This window comes from Pezoporus occidentalis, unplaced genomic scaffold (genome assembly GCF_034315485.1).
Source record: "Pezoporus occidentalis ecotype Australia unplaced genomic scaffold, CSIRO_AGI_Poc_V1 ctg98, whole genome shotgun sequence".
In the NCBI taxonomy this organism is placed as follows: Eukaryota; Metazoa; Chordata; class Aves; order Psittaciformes; family Psittacidae; genus Pezoporus; species Pezoporus occidentalis.
This window is the reverse complement of record NW_026916347.1, coordinates 295,753-312,605: the sequence shown is the minus strand read 5'-3', so window position 1 is coordinate 312,605 and position 16,853 is coordinate 295,753. Positions and strand designations below refer to the sequence as shown.

At 43.4% G+C, this 16,853-nt stretch overlaps 1 protein-coding gene across 7 annotated transcripts in view; it reads right to left on the bottom strand.

Annotated features, from left to right (window-relative positions):
• GBF1 (golgi brefeldin A resistant guanine nucleotide exchange factor 1) overlaps positions 1–11,279 on the bottom strand; it is a 106,776-nt gene extending 95,497 nt beyond the window's left edge. For 3 of the 7 annotated variants that reach the window (XM_062606752.1, XM_062606757.1, XM_062606758.1), the window contains exons 1-3: positions 11,003–11,278; positions 5,385–5,490; positions 4,040–4,106 (exon numbers count right to left, since the gene is read on the bottom strand). In XM_062606752.1, coding sequence (XP_062462736.1) covers positions 4,040–4,106; positions 5,385–5,490; positions 11,003–11,010 — 181 coding nt within the window. In that variant the 5' untranslated portion in view covers positions 11,011–11,278. Of the gene's footprint in view, positions 1–4,039; positions 4,107–5,384; positions 5,491–9,092; positions 9,273–10,583; positions 10,785–11,002 lie in introns of those variants that run through there. The other 4 variants (XM_062606751.1, XM_062606753.1, XM_062606755.1 and 1 more) reach the window with 4 other exon arrangements.
• Positions 11,280–16,853: the final 5,574 nt, after the last annotated feature.

The window sequence follows — 16,853 nt, the reverse complement described above, 5'->3', positions numbered from 1 at the left end:
GACCTTTAGCCAGCTCTTAATGCCCCAGCCAACCCTCTAAAGATGGAGATTTGCAGCAGCTTCTTGTCTGAAATAAGCCATGAAAAGATTCTTCTGAACCCACTGTACAAGCATTCATTTAAAATGTCATGAATGTGCATGAAATCAGAGTGCTTCTAACAGCTTACTTTGCAGCTTCTGTTTAAATGCACTAACTCTGAACCACCAGAGGATAAAAGGACTCAAACCTTCCAGTCTGGTACTCATGGACCTAAAATATACACAAGCACCTCTTCACAGGTGTGTTTACCTAGTTTAAACCTTATTTAAATAGACTCTCGATGCACACACTTTCCACAAACACCTGCTTCTCCCACTGCAGTGCCGACTTGTACAAGGCAGTTGTATTTAGTCATTTTCTATCCTAAAGCCATCCTACACACCAGTAAGCAGCACTTCAATCACGAAAATCTTGGTTACTGACTCATCCCCCCCAGTCAGAGCAAAGCATAAATTCTGCAATAAGGAGAACAACTACAGAAGTATCTGCTCTTACCTCCATATCATTCTGGAATGGTCTGAAGACTTCAACTTAGCAAGATTTTAGAAAACCCAATCCTCATCAGATTGTAAAAAAGCAAGCTTACAATTAACTCATATTTCCAGCCATTTGTGGTTATAAAACCTCTCCCTAGTGAGCTCAAGAGCATCCTACGTTGGAAACACTCATTAAAAAAAACAATGCTCAATTATCACTGGATGTCAAAAAGAAGCTTCCTTTTGTTGACCTAAATCTGTAAGAAAATTGATGAAATGAACAAATATTTCAATATGCAGACACATTTTCTAGATATCCAGCTAACTTGAAAATTGAACCAAATGGAAGTTGTGGTGATGGTGACCCTAGATACAAACTTGTACCAACAGTAACGATTCCATCAGTTTTAAAACACCCTTTGCAGATGTAGTCGCATTTCAATTTTGCATGCATGGACAAAGCTTGATAGTCACTGCTTCCATATGGTCGTAACTCAGGGCACCAATTTTCACTTTTTCTAAGCACTGGAAATACAAGACACCACATCCAACTTAGGCTTACGGCGCATACCTCAGTACAACAAGCATTCAGCTGTTAAATTTATCTTAGAGTAACTTATGCATCACCCCACAATAACAGAAGCTCTACTTTTCCTTTCTGTTTTTCAGGCAACTACTATTAATAATAATTAAAATATATGCAGCCCATTAAAGTATACAAATGGCATACAGTAAACCAAATGACAGCAGGTAAGAGAAGACATGCTGTTCATTTTCAAATCATTAAATTGCTTTCATAAATCTATACAAAATTGCATAGAAATTACGTTTCTGTGTCAGAATTTTAAAGTGCAACTTCATTCCATTTAATTCAGGTACAATTAGCTAGGTATGCTGAACAGCAGAAGTGAAGTTACCCTTATGACAATCATAGGATTGTCTGTGCTGAGCATCAGCATCTTCTCCAGATGCTTCCCTCAAGAGCCTATTTAGACATTACAATGGGATGGTATGGGACACCACTACTTAGTAAAAGCTTGCTTGCAGCTATTTTGGTAATCAAATAAAAAACTTAGTTACTCTTGAGAAGCAGTACTTTGTAATGTGGCTTTTTAGCTGCTGGAGGTATTCGGTGCATCTTTATACCCTGGACCAGGGTATTTCAGCATCACAGGCATGACAGAGTTAATACCCACTAGCTCAGAGGAGAACAAAAGGTACTCCACTGCAACATGCCTAACATTTACATTGCCTCTCTTTGCTCATTAAACAGGTTTTGGTTAAATAATGAACAAACTGTATTACAGACTCCGATGAGAATTCCAAAATTATAAATCAACTGGTAAAGCCCAGAGGAGAATGAAGGGAGTGGGAGGGAAGGAAGGATAATATTGACTAATATAAAGGGCGCAGCTTGACAGTGGATATTCCTGCCACACCTGATCAAACATGCTCCATGGGGGAGGGGAAGGGAGGGAGAGAGCGAGAGGGGAGATGGGACAAGGCAGCCTGAAATTTGCATCCGGAACAGATTAAAATGGGTTCTTGGGGGATTGAGAAAATACATAATATATATTACTATAAATGCAAAATTGTACTAAAAGCTAACTCAAATGTCAAAGATTACAGCTTGAATAAATTTAAATATAAAAGCAATGTGTTTCCATGAGCTAATGAAAGAGACATGAAAGGAAGGTCTAGGCAAAAAAAATACCCCCAAAACCACCCACAAAAAACCTTCATTGCCTGGAAAATGAGACAGGAGACTGTATTATTCAAAGTATTGCTTGGGAACAGTCCATGTCTAAAACTGAAAAAAAAAAAAAAAAAAGACAGCAGAGCAACAATGTCCTATCTCAAGACCCTAGTCAGTAAACAGCAGTCACTGAAGCTGAAATTGCCTGTTTAAAAGAACCCAGTGTAGTCAAACCAACATGCTATCATCATCACATATGAGCAATTATTATCTCAGCATGAACCACACTTACATGATGACTAATACTCACAGGGAGTCTTGAATCTCTCAGTACATTAAACTTTGCCTTCTCTAACACAAGGAGATACTGGGTTTGCATTTTTTCCCCAACAAGTCAACAGCACGTTGTATCTAGCTACTCCAGATAAATGGCCAGTCCCTGACATTTACTCATACTGCATCTGAGCATCCTGCCATTCCCTGCTCTTGTTGATAAGAAGCAGTATTTGCAATAATGGCAAACAACTTCAGGAGTCTTATTTTAAGGAAAATTTTATCTCATGGAAGGGAGACAAGGAAAATTTTGCCCCAAAACACTTCTGGTGACTGTCTGCGTATCCTACATAAGATGAATGAGCTTACAACACTCCACAAATCCAGCCTGTCATGTAGTCTGGGTATAACATCCAGAACAAAGATACAATCCAGAAACGTAAGCTGTTCCTTAAGATGTCATGACCTGACAGAAGAGTCCCGCTCACAGCCAAAGGAAGTTCACCTGGCAAAGCAAACCAAAGAATTATACTTACAGGCAGCCACAAAAGAGGAAGGAATAAGGGCTCAGAACTGGCACATCCTCAGCACCTTTCATTAGCACCTAGAACCAGCACCATTGTACTTCTAGGGAACATACTTTCTATGGGATTCCAGGCTCAATGCCAACACAAGAATGGGCATGCTTTGCAATTAGAAATGCAGAAAGTCCACTCAGACTTCCATTTAGTGCAGCTCTGAACACTCACTGTAAGGGACCAGAAGTAAAGCTTATTTTCAAATATTACAATCAGTAAGACAAATCCTGGGGAGAAACAGATGAATGCCATATACATAGAGCTCAGGATTAGCCTTACTTCCAGATTCTCAACATACACTTAAACAATCACTCCTGAAATTACAAAAAGAGAAAACATGTGAGGAAAGGGGAAAAAGGTTAAGAAAAAAAAAATTGCTCTGAATAGACATCACAGCTTTGTGTTCTACTGAAATCAATACAGATTTCCAGTTCTTTTCAGTGCAACTGGTCACAAAGTAAGCCTTTCACTTCAAGATTCGAAAGACCCAAGTGAAAAGTGAAGCCTGTGCTTCGCTTATTACTGATAACAGATGATGAAAACCAACAAACTGAAGAATGCAAGGAGAAAACAGGTAATGGGAGGCTACTTTCTAAGCAGATTTTCCCCACTATTCACAGATCAGAAAACATAAACAAAGCACAGAAAGACTGTATAATAATATACCAGATTGCATATATCACTACAAGCTTCATTATATTAAAGAAGCTTGCATATTTATATTTGTGTGCACACACACAAAAAACATATATATACACATATGCACACATACATGTATCTCTCCAGACAATGGCAGCAGTTGTATTTGTGTAATAGTTCACAACTGTACTATTTGTCTAAAAGTATATACATATTTTTTTCTTGTTATTCAATATTTGACTGCTGGATAGCAACTAAGACAAGCAAGTACATGTGTACATGTATTGTCATATACACTAGCAGGTATACGTACCTGTTGATTTCTGTATAAGCTTACCTGTTATATTATTCAGAACTTCTTTTAAGTAGCTAAAGCTATGGAGCAGGGGATCCCTTTCTTCATCCTATAGGTTATATATAGAAAGTCATTTACAAGCCAAACATATTTCTCAAGACAAATCTTAATATTGGGTCTGTAAAGACCCATTCATATTCACAGGTCTGAGTTTATCACCGTCAGCGTGTTTACTCCATCAAAATCAAGAGAAGCATTTTTATTTTTCTGCTAGAGCTCCCCAATGTCATACAGCTCAAATGTCAAAGCACAGGTTCAAGACTGAGCATTCCGATTTGGTTTTATTGTCCTTAGCAGTATTTCTGATTAGCCTTCCACTGTTCAATAAATTTCAGAGCAAATCTAACTCATACCATATTGAAATGGCTCATCTGGATTTGCTATAATGTTAATCTATGCAGATTGTAATGGGAACAGAAATGCAATGACATTTGGTGCCATTAAAATAACTTGGAAAAAAAAAAAAATCACAGCGCAAAATTTATATGAATAGCAGCATCCTTTAGCCTTAGCCTATCTTTACAATATTAAAATAAGGAAGAGCAGCAGTTTCCCCAAGCTGTGCACATCTGCAGCCACACCTCCTACTGGGTAGCAGTGAGCTCTAATGAAGAAATGTCTGTTAGAACAAGGGCACTGTCCTTTGACAAACTGAAACCACTTGTGCTGTATGACAGCCATCTGCTATTTATGTGACATTCTGAAGCACACCACAGATGCAGTTCACCACATGCACACATTTATACTATGGAAGCCATAAACTGACCGATGCATCATTAAACTTGGAAACACTGCATTAATGGCTTTTAACAAAACAGGTTTGCAACCATTAACAGGTTTCACTAAGGAATATAGCTAACAGTCACAAAGCAGAACTAAAGATACTATGCCATATGAAAAATTAATATATACCCTACATATAATGACTTCCTCAATTTTTATTTCATGACTTTCATGATAAAGACTGTCTTCACAAAGAGAGCACTCAAGATATATAAAAACACTGTGCTAGATAAAATAACATTATATATTCAAAACCTCTGGTATAGCAGGCAATAAAAGTCTAAATGAGATGATTCCCACTGGAATACAACGCAGGGTTTTCTGTTTATTTAAGGGGTATATAGGCAGATTTCCAGCTTTGTACCTCTTACAGTTGCTGGCACACAAGAAGCCAAAATTGCTTGGCATGAAACAATGTAGCAAGTTATTCCAGCTTTACTTATAAAGTACTGTAACAAATGTTAAAAAAAATTGAGTTTCTTTCCTAAAATCAAGTGGTCTCTGTTACAGCATTAAGAGCTAGCAACAATTCAGGGTAACTTACCACATGTGTGTGAGTGCTCCATCGGGCATTACGCTTTATGGCTCCCACCACCGCGTTGATTTCACCTTGTATGATGTAAATGTTCTTATCTACCATCCTGACAATTCTGAAAATAAAAGTAACTCAAATTAATCTCCAGCCTCTCACAATCATTCTCTTCCTCTGATGAAACACCAACTTGGCCCTAGTCAAGCAGGAGGCCTGCAGCAATGCAAGAAACTCTTTCAAATCTTTCTTTTGTGCATGCAGACAAGTACGGTTATTTTGTCAAAAGGAAGACAAAAGAAAGGTGCTTTTCTACCGAGTGTGTTTTCAAGACCATGAGAACAGACAGTTTTAACAGGGTACCGGCGAAGCAAGAGACAACTTTGCCAAGGTACATTCCTCAGTTTTTCTAGTCTATGTAAGCTCACAGAAAGATAAAATGCTAGGGTACCAGGACACGCATCCATGACAATGCAGTCACACGCATATCTCCAGCAACATGCAGAGTCCTGCAGCTCTACACAGAACACAAAGCCAATCGTGTGCTCTGTTAAATAAGCATCAGTGGCTTACCAGAGCAAAGCTCTTCTGGACTTTAAACTTCGACAAAATAAAGTAACTTATAACAGGTATTGATTTCACACTTACTTCATGAAAAAACCTTTCAAAAAAGCAGGCAAGTAAAAAAAATATGAGTAAGACCTGCACAAAGAAATGAGCAAAACTAGAAACAAAACTGGATGGAACACAGGGAGAAAAAGTGAGAAAGCTGATGGCAGAAATTTGTTCTTATGTAGCCTCAGGTTTTACAGGGAAAAATTTAAACTGATGTACCCAGAGAGGCAGAAGAGGCAAAAACTACTATACAAGCAAGAAATATTTGTAATGGTCTGAGAAAAAGAAAGAGTGGATTATTATAGGATCCTTCTCTCTGTACTAGCTGTAACCCAGACACAGTCAAGCATAAAGAAATAAGAATGGAGTGGAATGAACAGACACAACTGTTTATAAAAAATAAACAGGACACATAAAAAGGCTGGAGAGTCAGATGATACCATATCTGCACTTGAGAGGGATTTAGTGAAATAGTAGCCAAGTAATGAGACTTTTTCAGAAGACATGAGAAGGAAATGAGGAATCCAGCTTGAAATCACAACAGGCCATCCATAGGGAAGTAAAAGAATGAAAAATGAAACATTGATCACAACTCTTGAAATCAGACAGGCTCATGTAAAGGACTCAATTGGGAAGAGGGGGTGGAGGGTAATCAAACACAGAATACAAGAAGGATTTTTGCTCAGGTAGCAAAAGCAAAGCTGGAAGGAAACAGGTTTTTGCTGTATTACTCCAGAGCTCAGAAACACCACCACAGAAATTTCAGAACATACATCCTGAATCTATCAGGCTTCGTGTTAATTAACATGTTTGAATTATTAAAAACACTTCAAATATATAAATATCCTGAGACTAATTTGCTTCAGGACCCTGTAAACAATGGAAATGAAGCAAAATATTAGTAAAAAAACCAAACCTCAATCTCGAGGGAGAGCATCAGATTTGTTGTTTCAGCTTTTTACATGCTTGCAATAGGTAAAACTGTTTCTAACCTCATTAGATTGTTGATAACAGTATTCCTAAGCATCACACAGGTAATCTGGGGTAAAGACAAATGTGTTTTCTAATATAGGAACTGATATCACAGACCAGAGCAATAGATTAGCTCATGCACTACCACGACTCAGAAAAACAAATAGTTCAGCCAAGTAGTTTGCATGCACCCTGAAGAACAAAGGTTTATATCCTCCCTCCACACCTGTATGTAACAGAACCACAGATATTCTTCCTACTTATGTGTCTAATGCCTGAGACGTTCCCAGCCTCAACAGAAACTTATTCCATATATTGACTACATTAAAACATCCTTGGTAAGAGTTTTTTCTACTTCAGTATGTTGTCTTTGTTTTTGTACAAGGCATTAATGAGAGATTTTCTCCTCCACATAAAATTCCTCACTTACTTATTTCTTCTTTCAGCAATTCCAACATTTTCCACATTTCTATATAGGCAGTTTGAGGAATCAGAACTCTGGTCTACAGAAGTACTTTGGGGGAAATACTTCATACATTCAAATTTGTCAAAATTCAAGTTTTTCCTGTATTAACCATTACAAAATGATACTGAGCGTGTAACCTTTGTGGTTCCATTCCAGGCATTTAGTAAACTAGCATGGAAACAAAGTCTCCCCCAACCTGAGGTGAGAAAGCATGTGAATACCAGACATACGTATCGCATGCCCGGCACATACAAAGATACTCAATAATCTTGCCAGTATTTAAGATGATGCCAAATCTTAAATGCTATTCTGCATACTACTGAGTCTGCTTGTAGGGCTCCTATTTCTTTCCCTCTACTATTAACCTAAAAGAATCAAGACAGAAAAGTTTGTTAAACTCAATCCTTCCCGAATGTAGAAGACTTAAAATGATCAGCTGTTCCTAAACCTGGTGCTAACAGCAAAGTATGAAGACAACAGACACAGACCTCCAACACACACCTTTTCTTTTTAATCTACTGGGAAACTGAACGTGCTGATCCTTTCAAGCAAGGATGCAAAAGATCCATGCTGCTTGGCAAGGCTCTCCTGACATTAAAATTCTCCAAAAGTTAAGGGTTTTTTTTGCAGTTATATCTTTTCATTATTAACTATTTGAGAAGCCTTGGTGAGAATGCACTCTTTTCCTCACTGCAGATTCCATTAAATGTAACTTTATTCAAAAATACAAAAAAAAACAAAAAAAAAATAAATCACTTTTTACATGCCAAAAACTTACCTGTCCAATGCTACTGAAATAATCTATTGCGCTGGAGACATTAATTCACTTTCAGACTTTAAGCATGGGGTGTGGAAATTCTACTTTACATTTAAGCTTGCTGTTAGCCAAGCAATAGCATACACACAATCCAAAGTAAACCACAGCCAAACAGCTTCATTCACTCCAAGAACCTTTGCAACTATATGCTGGAATAGGAAACAGAAAATAATTAACAGCCGGTGGGGAGGGAAGGCATAAAACTATTTTCAGAGATGGGCCACCAAAAGCACCATCCATTTCTGTGAGAGTTTCTTTCAGACAATAGAAATAATTTCTCTAAACTCCACATTTCCTAAAGCCTACCATTTATAAGCTGTCAGGTAATTTCAGTATGCACTATTTCAACTCTTAATTGCTAAAACCAACTGGTCACACTTTAGAGCTCAGTATAGATGTACTGAAGGATATACTGAAAAAAGTTTCAAGATTGAAATAAATGCTCTAAAGCTACAGAGAGAAAGTTACCAGATTTACCAGACCAACACCAAATGATCAGTTTGGTTTATGAGAGCATGGTAGTAGTAGTCAAGTAAAACCACTAACTGTTTGGTCAACACACAAAAAAACATTGCTGACATGAATTCAGGCTTAATGTTACAAAGGTATGGTCTGAAGAGTGGGATATTGTATAAGTGTTGGTTGGACAGATTAACAGAACTACCGATGCTGAAGATCATTAAAAAAAACCTAGCCACGCCATGGTTCCAACACCTCTTGATGTCTTTAGACCAAGACTGGATACCTTTCGTGAGAGCACTCTTTAATCAAACACAAAATAGTGGACTCAGTACAGAAACAATCAGAGTAATTTCTGTGGTCTAAAATTACACAGAGAAACCAGGAAAGTTACCTAACAGATTTCAAATGTTTTTCAGCTCCTTATCCCTTCATTTAGTCCTACATAAACTCCTGTTTCTTTTTCATGATAGGTTCATAATCTGCAGACCAGTCCTCAGATTTCGCTGCTGTGCAGAACTTCAACAAGCAAAATGGCAGCTCCAAACCAAGGCTACACAGCTGCTCAGCCCACCTGAGAAACAGGAAAGCTGTCAGCACTCAGAGCCTCACTGCTAACAAGATTGGGAACACTATCAGTGGAAAAAGGTCAATCCCTGAGCATGTCATAAAAGAAGAAAATCTTCAAAGCTTTCTCAAAGCCTTCAGCAATGTTCTATGGGCAGTAATCACTTTTCTGAGACTCCTGAAATAGTATCAGATGTGAAGTCGTCACATAAAAGCACTGGTGAAATTTATGTCGGCAAATGTTCTCTCACACATGCACTTGAACGCTCCACTGCTCAAACCTAGAACACACTATTGCAAAACATCCCAGTGCACAAGAACCCAAATTTTTCCTATGTATTACCATAAGAAGTCTCAGGTATACTCTTAGGAAACACTCCCTCCCTTGCAAGCAAATGTCTACAACTCTTCTGGAAACAAGCAAGAGTTAGCATCAGAAGTGACAAAGTCTGGCAGACTTCCATCAAGTCACTTCTCCCTATCACTAACTTTCACCTTCAGCTATGGAAACTGACTCAAACCTGGTGAAACTGCTCCAATAAATAGCAATAATAAACAACAACATAATCACTACATATGCAAGAAAGGTAGTACTTCAAAGTAAGCTTCTGTTGACCTAAATTTGCACTGTTTATGATAATGCACAAATAGTCTCTGACCTAGATTTGGCCACTGGAGTCCAAATATAATACACTGCTATCAAAACAGAAATGTAACACCCTTTAATCCACGAATCACAAACAATTCCTGCCTAACTCAGAGCTAGCTAGGTTATCCAGAAGCCCAGCTGGCAACAAAAAAGCTCTTTTGCATCCCTCTAAACTGCATGCAGAAGGTACGCAAATCCCTACCAGGAAACTTTACTTGCCTAGGTTTTTCACGTAATAACTACTCTGCAATAAATATCACTGGCAGCAAAAGTTCAGAGAAGTCAGCATGTTTCTCCAAATGCTAGTTCCTAATGCCTAGACAAAAATAATAGAAAAGGATTAATTTATAATTATGCACAGTCCAGCAATGGCAAAATTCTGAGCAGTGACGAACACTCTTTAAAAAAAGATAAGCAGCAGTAACATGACAGCGGTGGCACATCAGAAAGGAAGGTGGGACAGGCTTCTCCTCAAGCCTCCACGTTTAGCTGCAACAACGAGATGGATGGGGCCTGGGAACCAAGAAAAGAAGGTAGCTCCATTTATCTGTCAAAACTGCAGAATAAAAATGAAACCTAAGGGAAATACGAGAGGGGTAATTTGTGTCTTCCGATTACTTCACACTGTTTAAACCAAGAAACATGGTACCAGCTGAATTTATAACGTACGCCCGAAGTTAGCCCCGAGCCTTCCTCCTGCAGCAGCCAAGCAGCTGGCCATATGCCGGCAGAAGTCTCCATTTCCACCGGTATTTAAGCAAGGCAACCGGGAGCACAGCAAGTGGGTGCCTATGCCACGACCCCGCTCCGAGCCGCGACATCCGCAGCCTCCCGCCCTGTGGGGCACTCGGGACAGGCCACCACGCGCGTCACGTCACGCCGGGGCCTGGAGGGGCGGCTGCCAATTCCCCCCACTCCCGCCCGCCACCGCCGAAGAGGCTGCCCCGGCACCCTGCCCGCCCCCGGGCCTGCCTTGGCTCCGTTCACGTCCCCCACCGGCCCCGCACCGATCCCCCGTCGCAGCCTGCCTCCCGCCCACCCCCGCGTCGCGACAGTATCGCGACAGGTACTCGCCGCCCGGCACTGACCCCCGCATCCAAAATGGCGGCGCCTGTTCACCCGCGGCGGCGGCCTCTTCACATATCGGTCAGACGGGCAGCGCCGCTACCGGGAGGGCTGAGCCCTCCCTCTGTCCGCCCCCCAGCCCTCCCAGTGGCGGCGGGAGGCGGCGGCTGTCCCGGCGAGGCCTCCGAGAGCGGGGTCCTCCCGGGCACGGGCAAGCGAAACCGGCTCAGCCCCGCTCTCACTGACGTGGAAACAGGCACACCGCAACCCGCTGCCTGGTTACTGCGCCGACGGACAGCCCGCGGAGCCAACCCGCAGCGATGCGGCCGGCAGTTGCCCATGGTGCCCAATGGGATCACGGCTGAAACCGGAGGAGGCGGGCCCTCCATGACAAGCGGAAGAAAGCCAATGAGAGGAGAGAGGGTAGTACGAGCAGAACCGCTGGCCAATCGCGAAGGAGTACTGCGGCTGCGGGGCGCAGCAAGCGTGGTTGGGCGGAAGCCGACGGAAGGGCTGCCGTCGGGGCGGTGTAGGTTGGGTCGCACGCGCGCCCCGCGGCCATTGGGTTCTCCCAGCCGCTGCCTTCGGAAGGGGAAGCCCCAGTGTCCAGGACTGCCTATGGCCTGGCGCCTCCGCCCAGTCACAGCCTCTTGGAGAACCAACGAGTGTGTGTGACCACAGAAGGACTCTTCTGACGCGTGGCTGCGGGTCTTCCCAGTGAAGGGACTCAGCGAGTGAAGGGACACGAGGCTTGTACAGCAGTGCTTGGGACAGTCACGTCTTATTGGCATGGTGAAGCAGGGCGTGCAGCAGTGGCTCTCCTCCGTGATTTGCCAGTATTTCCAGCTTGTTCTATGGCCTCTCCCAGTTGCTTCTCTGGAGCCGGTTGGGAGGTGGTGCTCATCAAACGGCCTGTTTCCTCCTGGACACCTCCCCGAGTCCCGTTTTTGTTGTTCCCGTTGGTGGAACTGCTGCTCTGGACCAGTGGGCAGGCAGGAAACTTCAGATGGACAAAACACAGCATGCAGCTATTAAGAGAGCGGACGTAACAGCCATCAGAAGCGCGCATGCAGGTTTTCCTTCCTCTGCAGTCCTGTTGCCTGGTGACTTCCCTCAGTCCTGAATGCCACTTATGCTTTGCTTGGGCTGAGCCACAAGCCATGTGCTGTGGCCTTTGCTCATCCATCCCAGCTAGCCTGGCAGCCACAGCTTGTTGCTCTTTGAAGCCAGTTTATTGACCAGCACTTTGCAGCAAGAGCAATCACAGCTTTGCAAACATACATCATCTAGCACAGTGAATTCTTGGTGCTGGTCTAAGCTTCTTTGCCATTTTCTGAGGCTATGCTTCAGTGTTGGTGCGCTATGTATAGTTCAACAGTAGTAATCTGCAGGGATCACTCTGCTTATTTAAGCTTCTGCCATTGAACTTGGGGCAGAGGACAGGGCTAGCACCTGCAGCCAGGTCAGCCTAGGGATCTGTTTTGGCAGGTGTTAAGAGTGATCAAAGGAGCAGCTACCACAAAATCTTTCTCTGAGAAAAACGCAAATCAAATTGAAGGTGAAGGAAAGGTAAAAAGGTCAAAAAGTGTTAATTCACTGGCCTAATCACAACTTCATCTGCTGCAGCATGGCTGAAGTAGGGAAGTTCTCATACAAAGAACCAGGGGAATGTGTAGCAGGACTCCTTGGCCAGTCAAACCCAAATCTGAGGTGGACTCAAATGCTGCCCTGAAAGATGGCCATCATGTCCCTCTCTTGAGAGCCCAGCCTCCAGAGTGTGCTGTGGGATGAGACACTCTGGAAATGGTGGTCACAATATCATAGAAAGGATTGGAAAGGACCTTAAGATCATCAAGTTCCAACCCCCCTGCCATGGGCAGGGACACCTCACACTAAACCATGTCACCCAAGGCTCTGTCCAACCTGGCCTTGAACACCACCAGGGATGGAGCATGCACAACTTCCGGGGGCAACACATTCCAGTGCCTCACGACCCTTACAGTAAAGAACTTCCTCCTTACATCCAATCTAAAATTTCCCTGTTTAAGTTTGGATCTGTTACATCTTGTCCTATCACTACAGTCCCTAATGAAGAGTCCCTCCCCAGCATCCCTATAGGCCCCCTTCAGATACTGGAAGCCTGCTATGAGGTCTCCATGCAGCCTTCTCTTCTCCAGGCTGAACAGCCCCAACTTTCTCAGCCTGTCTTCTTACAGGAGGTGCTCCAGCCCCCAATATCCTTCCCTTTCCACATGAATAGCTGCCCAAAATTGCCTGATCAAGAATCAATGTACTTCAGACTGAAACTGCTGTTACCTCCCAGCTCTGACAGCTGGAGACCAGGGGACCTGCTTCAGCTGGGCTTTACCTGATGGCATGTTAAGAAGTCTTTGGAGTTGGAATTTTAAGCTGCAATTGCATTAAGCACCCACATTTATTCTCCAACAGTGGAACAAGATACAGCATGTTCCAGTGGTCTAACCATGAGCTCGGAAGCTAAAATGTATCACCCCAGCCTCTCCTGCAGCCATGGAGCATGCAATTTTTATCTTGATTTCCTCAGCTATAAAACAGGTGGTCAAATACCTAGTGCAGAGAGACTGCAAAAGCCATCATCTAAACACTGAGCAAAGGTTTGCAGAACAAGCACATTAGTTGCTATTGTTTCTCCGTCTCTTCCTCCCTGCTCCAGCAGCCACTGAAGCTCCTGTGGTATCTGCCAGCCATTTGGAAATTCACAGGTGTGAATTCCTGCACAGGAAAGGGGGTTTCAGGTGCTGGCTTGGCCACTGCACATAGTGCAGCTCAGTCCAGGTCAGCCAAGCCTGCCTGCCCTCTCAGGGAAGGGTCTGTAGCCCTCTCCCTGCCTTCCTGCCTCTCAGTGTCAGCCACTGAAGCTCAGGTTCCCACCCTTTCCAATCTGGTGAATCAAACCCTCCTAAGGTGTTATTTATGGAAGCCTGTCACGAAGCTTGAAACCGAGCCAGCCAGGAGCCTTCTGCTTCACCCAAATGCATCTTAGTGCATTAATAAAGAGCAAACATTGCAATGTGCTTTGCATTTTTACTTACAACCCAGCATTGCATTGTCTGGAGAGAAAAACAATATGGTACAGCCTCATGCTGCCTGGAGAGAAAAGAGTTTGCAGGCACTGTGTTAGTCAGCTCTTGGGCAGCCCAGCACCGCCCTGGCCACACAGAAAATCCTGCTGATGTGACAGTGCAGCACCAATGCCTCCACCCTGGCAGCAACAGGAAAACCTGGGTTGCTTGGGCCGCCTGATCCAGCGGCACTTTGCCAGAGTGGTGCACAGCTGTGTACAGACCATGTGTGGGCACGTTGGAGCACTTATTTGCACCAAAGGACCCAGTTGTAGGAGCAGGACACAGGACAGTCCCTTTATTCCTGAGATAACACACTAGTTGTCACATACAAAGTGGTACAATGAAACCGGACACCAGACAAGCACAATCTGTGCAAATCTCTCAGGTTCCAGCTGCCTGGTCAGGGAAGCTGGGCATTATCCTCACTGCAAAGATGCAGCTTTTCAGCAGGGTTTCTGTCTTGTTTATTCCTCCTCAGCCAACAAGGAGCACACAGAGGGGCTGCAGACTCAGACAGTCATCTCCTCAGGCCTTGCCCATCTAACCCAGTGAGCTCACCCGCTTTTGTCTGAGACACCCAAGCAGCCACCTCCTTGCAAAGAGCACTGTCTCATGTGCCACATCAACTGCCTTCATTTGGGTCCAGGATGCCAGAGTAAAAGCCTGCTCCCCACAAGCCTTTGATGAGACTGTCACAAAACCATGTTGCAAACCACCTCTGCCTCTGCAACCTGCATCAACTTTGCACGGTCCATCACTCTTGCTCAGCCCCTGCCAGTTCACGGTTGTCCATAGATATCAGACCCATGGCCACATGCAACACACAAATTTCCTACCAGGTTAAAGAGCCTGAGAGAGGTTGAATTTCATGCCCTCCTCTTAGAGGCTTTTGCTGTTTCTCAGAGGATTAGTAAGGTTTCCAGAAAAAGAGAAGAAAGAGGGAGTTGACTCAGAAGTAATTGCCATGGCTAAAAACTACTTGCAGCCACTCTCCCCAGAGCTGAGCATCCCAAAAACGCTGCTGAATGCTGAACACAGTGGTTCTAACCAGCTGCTTCTTTCCAAAGCAAGCTCAGATAGAGGCTAGCCCAAAGCCAGCTGAAGGCTCTCCAATGGAAAACTGATGTGCTGCATCTGGTGCAACATGCACCAGGGCAAGAACCTAAAAGAATATGAAAACCCTTCTCTGGAAACGATGCAAAGTACAATATTGAGGGTGCAGAGCAGCCTCCTTAGGCTAAAATGCCCTTCCAGCTGCTCTGTTTAGCCCATTTCTCAGGAACACTCCTGCACTTCCCAGTGACACAGAACTCTCCTGATGAACATCCTGATACAATTTTTTCCATTGTCTCTCCTTAGCCAAGCCAAGCCGTGGTTTTTTTTGGAAGAAGCACCCCAGGCTCAGGCATACCTTTGTCACCTCTTGGCTGGACTACAGCTATGTGATACACCTAGGCATGAAGCCCACAGCACTTGGCAAATACCAAATAGAAGGGCATGCTGCAGTGAGAGCCCTGGCTACTACAAAGGCATCAAACCTACCTTCTGCTCCCTAGGCCACCTTCTGGCTTGGAAGCCAAGACAAATTCACGCCTGAGTCCTGATCTTGAAGGCATCTGATGGCATGGACCCAGCATGGCCAGAAGATCAGTTAGGACACAAAGATGGAAACCATGATCAACAATCAACAACTCCAGTGATCTCCAAGGGCAGTGAACACATCCAGCATGAGGAGTGCATCTGCCTGTGACAGAGACGGGAATTTCTTTGAGAACAAACTTCCTGGCTGGTGAAAAATGCAGAATGTCAAAGATGCTGAGTAATTCCCTCCTTTTGAATATCCCATCTGCCAAGATGTGAGTCAGGTTCACTCTGGGTTTAGTTTGCTTTTGCTTCCCCCCTCCCCTCTATTTTTTATTTCATATGAAATTATAATATCTGTTTCCTGAACCCAGGTGAAGTTCTTGATAGCAGCAAGATCTGCTACTACATTTCAACAAGACACTCTGGAGCACTCCCTCCCAAAGACACCCTTCAGGGGTAAGTCCAGCAGTTGTGCTGAGGTTGCCTTAATGAAAGGCTCCTCGTGCAGGTCCCTGGATGGTCTAATCCATCAGTCTTCACACCGTGCTCCACACGGAACAAGCTTGTGACATAGTGCCCAAGGGAGATAGCTAAAACCACCTTTGTTTCGTTATTACTTGAAAGCATAAGCACTACCTGTATTTGCTGCAGGCTACTGATGATGAAAGGTTTGGAGAGAGAAGGAAGCAATTCAAAATAAGGTCCCTTCATTGCTGCCCATCCTGAGTAGGGTTTTCAGCTTCCCTGTGGCCTGTGGTGGCAGAGACAGACTGTCCCATGGAAGGTGCTAGTGCTGTTACACTTTGCTTCTCTTGATGGAGACAAGCCTATGCCAGGGTGGATTAAAATCTGGGCTGGAAAAAGATGCGGTCTGTTTTGCTGTCATTTTTGGCAGGCAAAAAAACAGGCAAACACAAACCCCAGATTACTACCGTTAAAAAAACATGGTAATTTCTCATAAGTGTGTCAATATTGTGACTCCTTTTAAACTCTTCTGTCTCTACTGAATCAACGTGTTTGTGTGTGGTTTTGAACTGTAATCCATAATGCCTGGGTCTTCTTAACCTCTCTTAACATCCTGTGCTTGTTCGTGTACATTTGTCTTCCTGTACATATCTATATGCCACGTTATGCATTTAGCAGGCTCCCTAAATATGGCATGTAAATCACCCAGGGTTAAAATTCA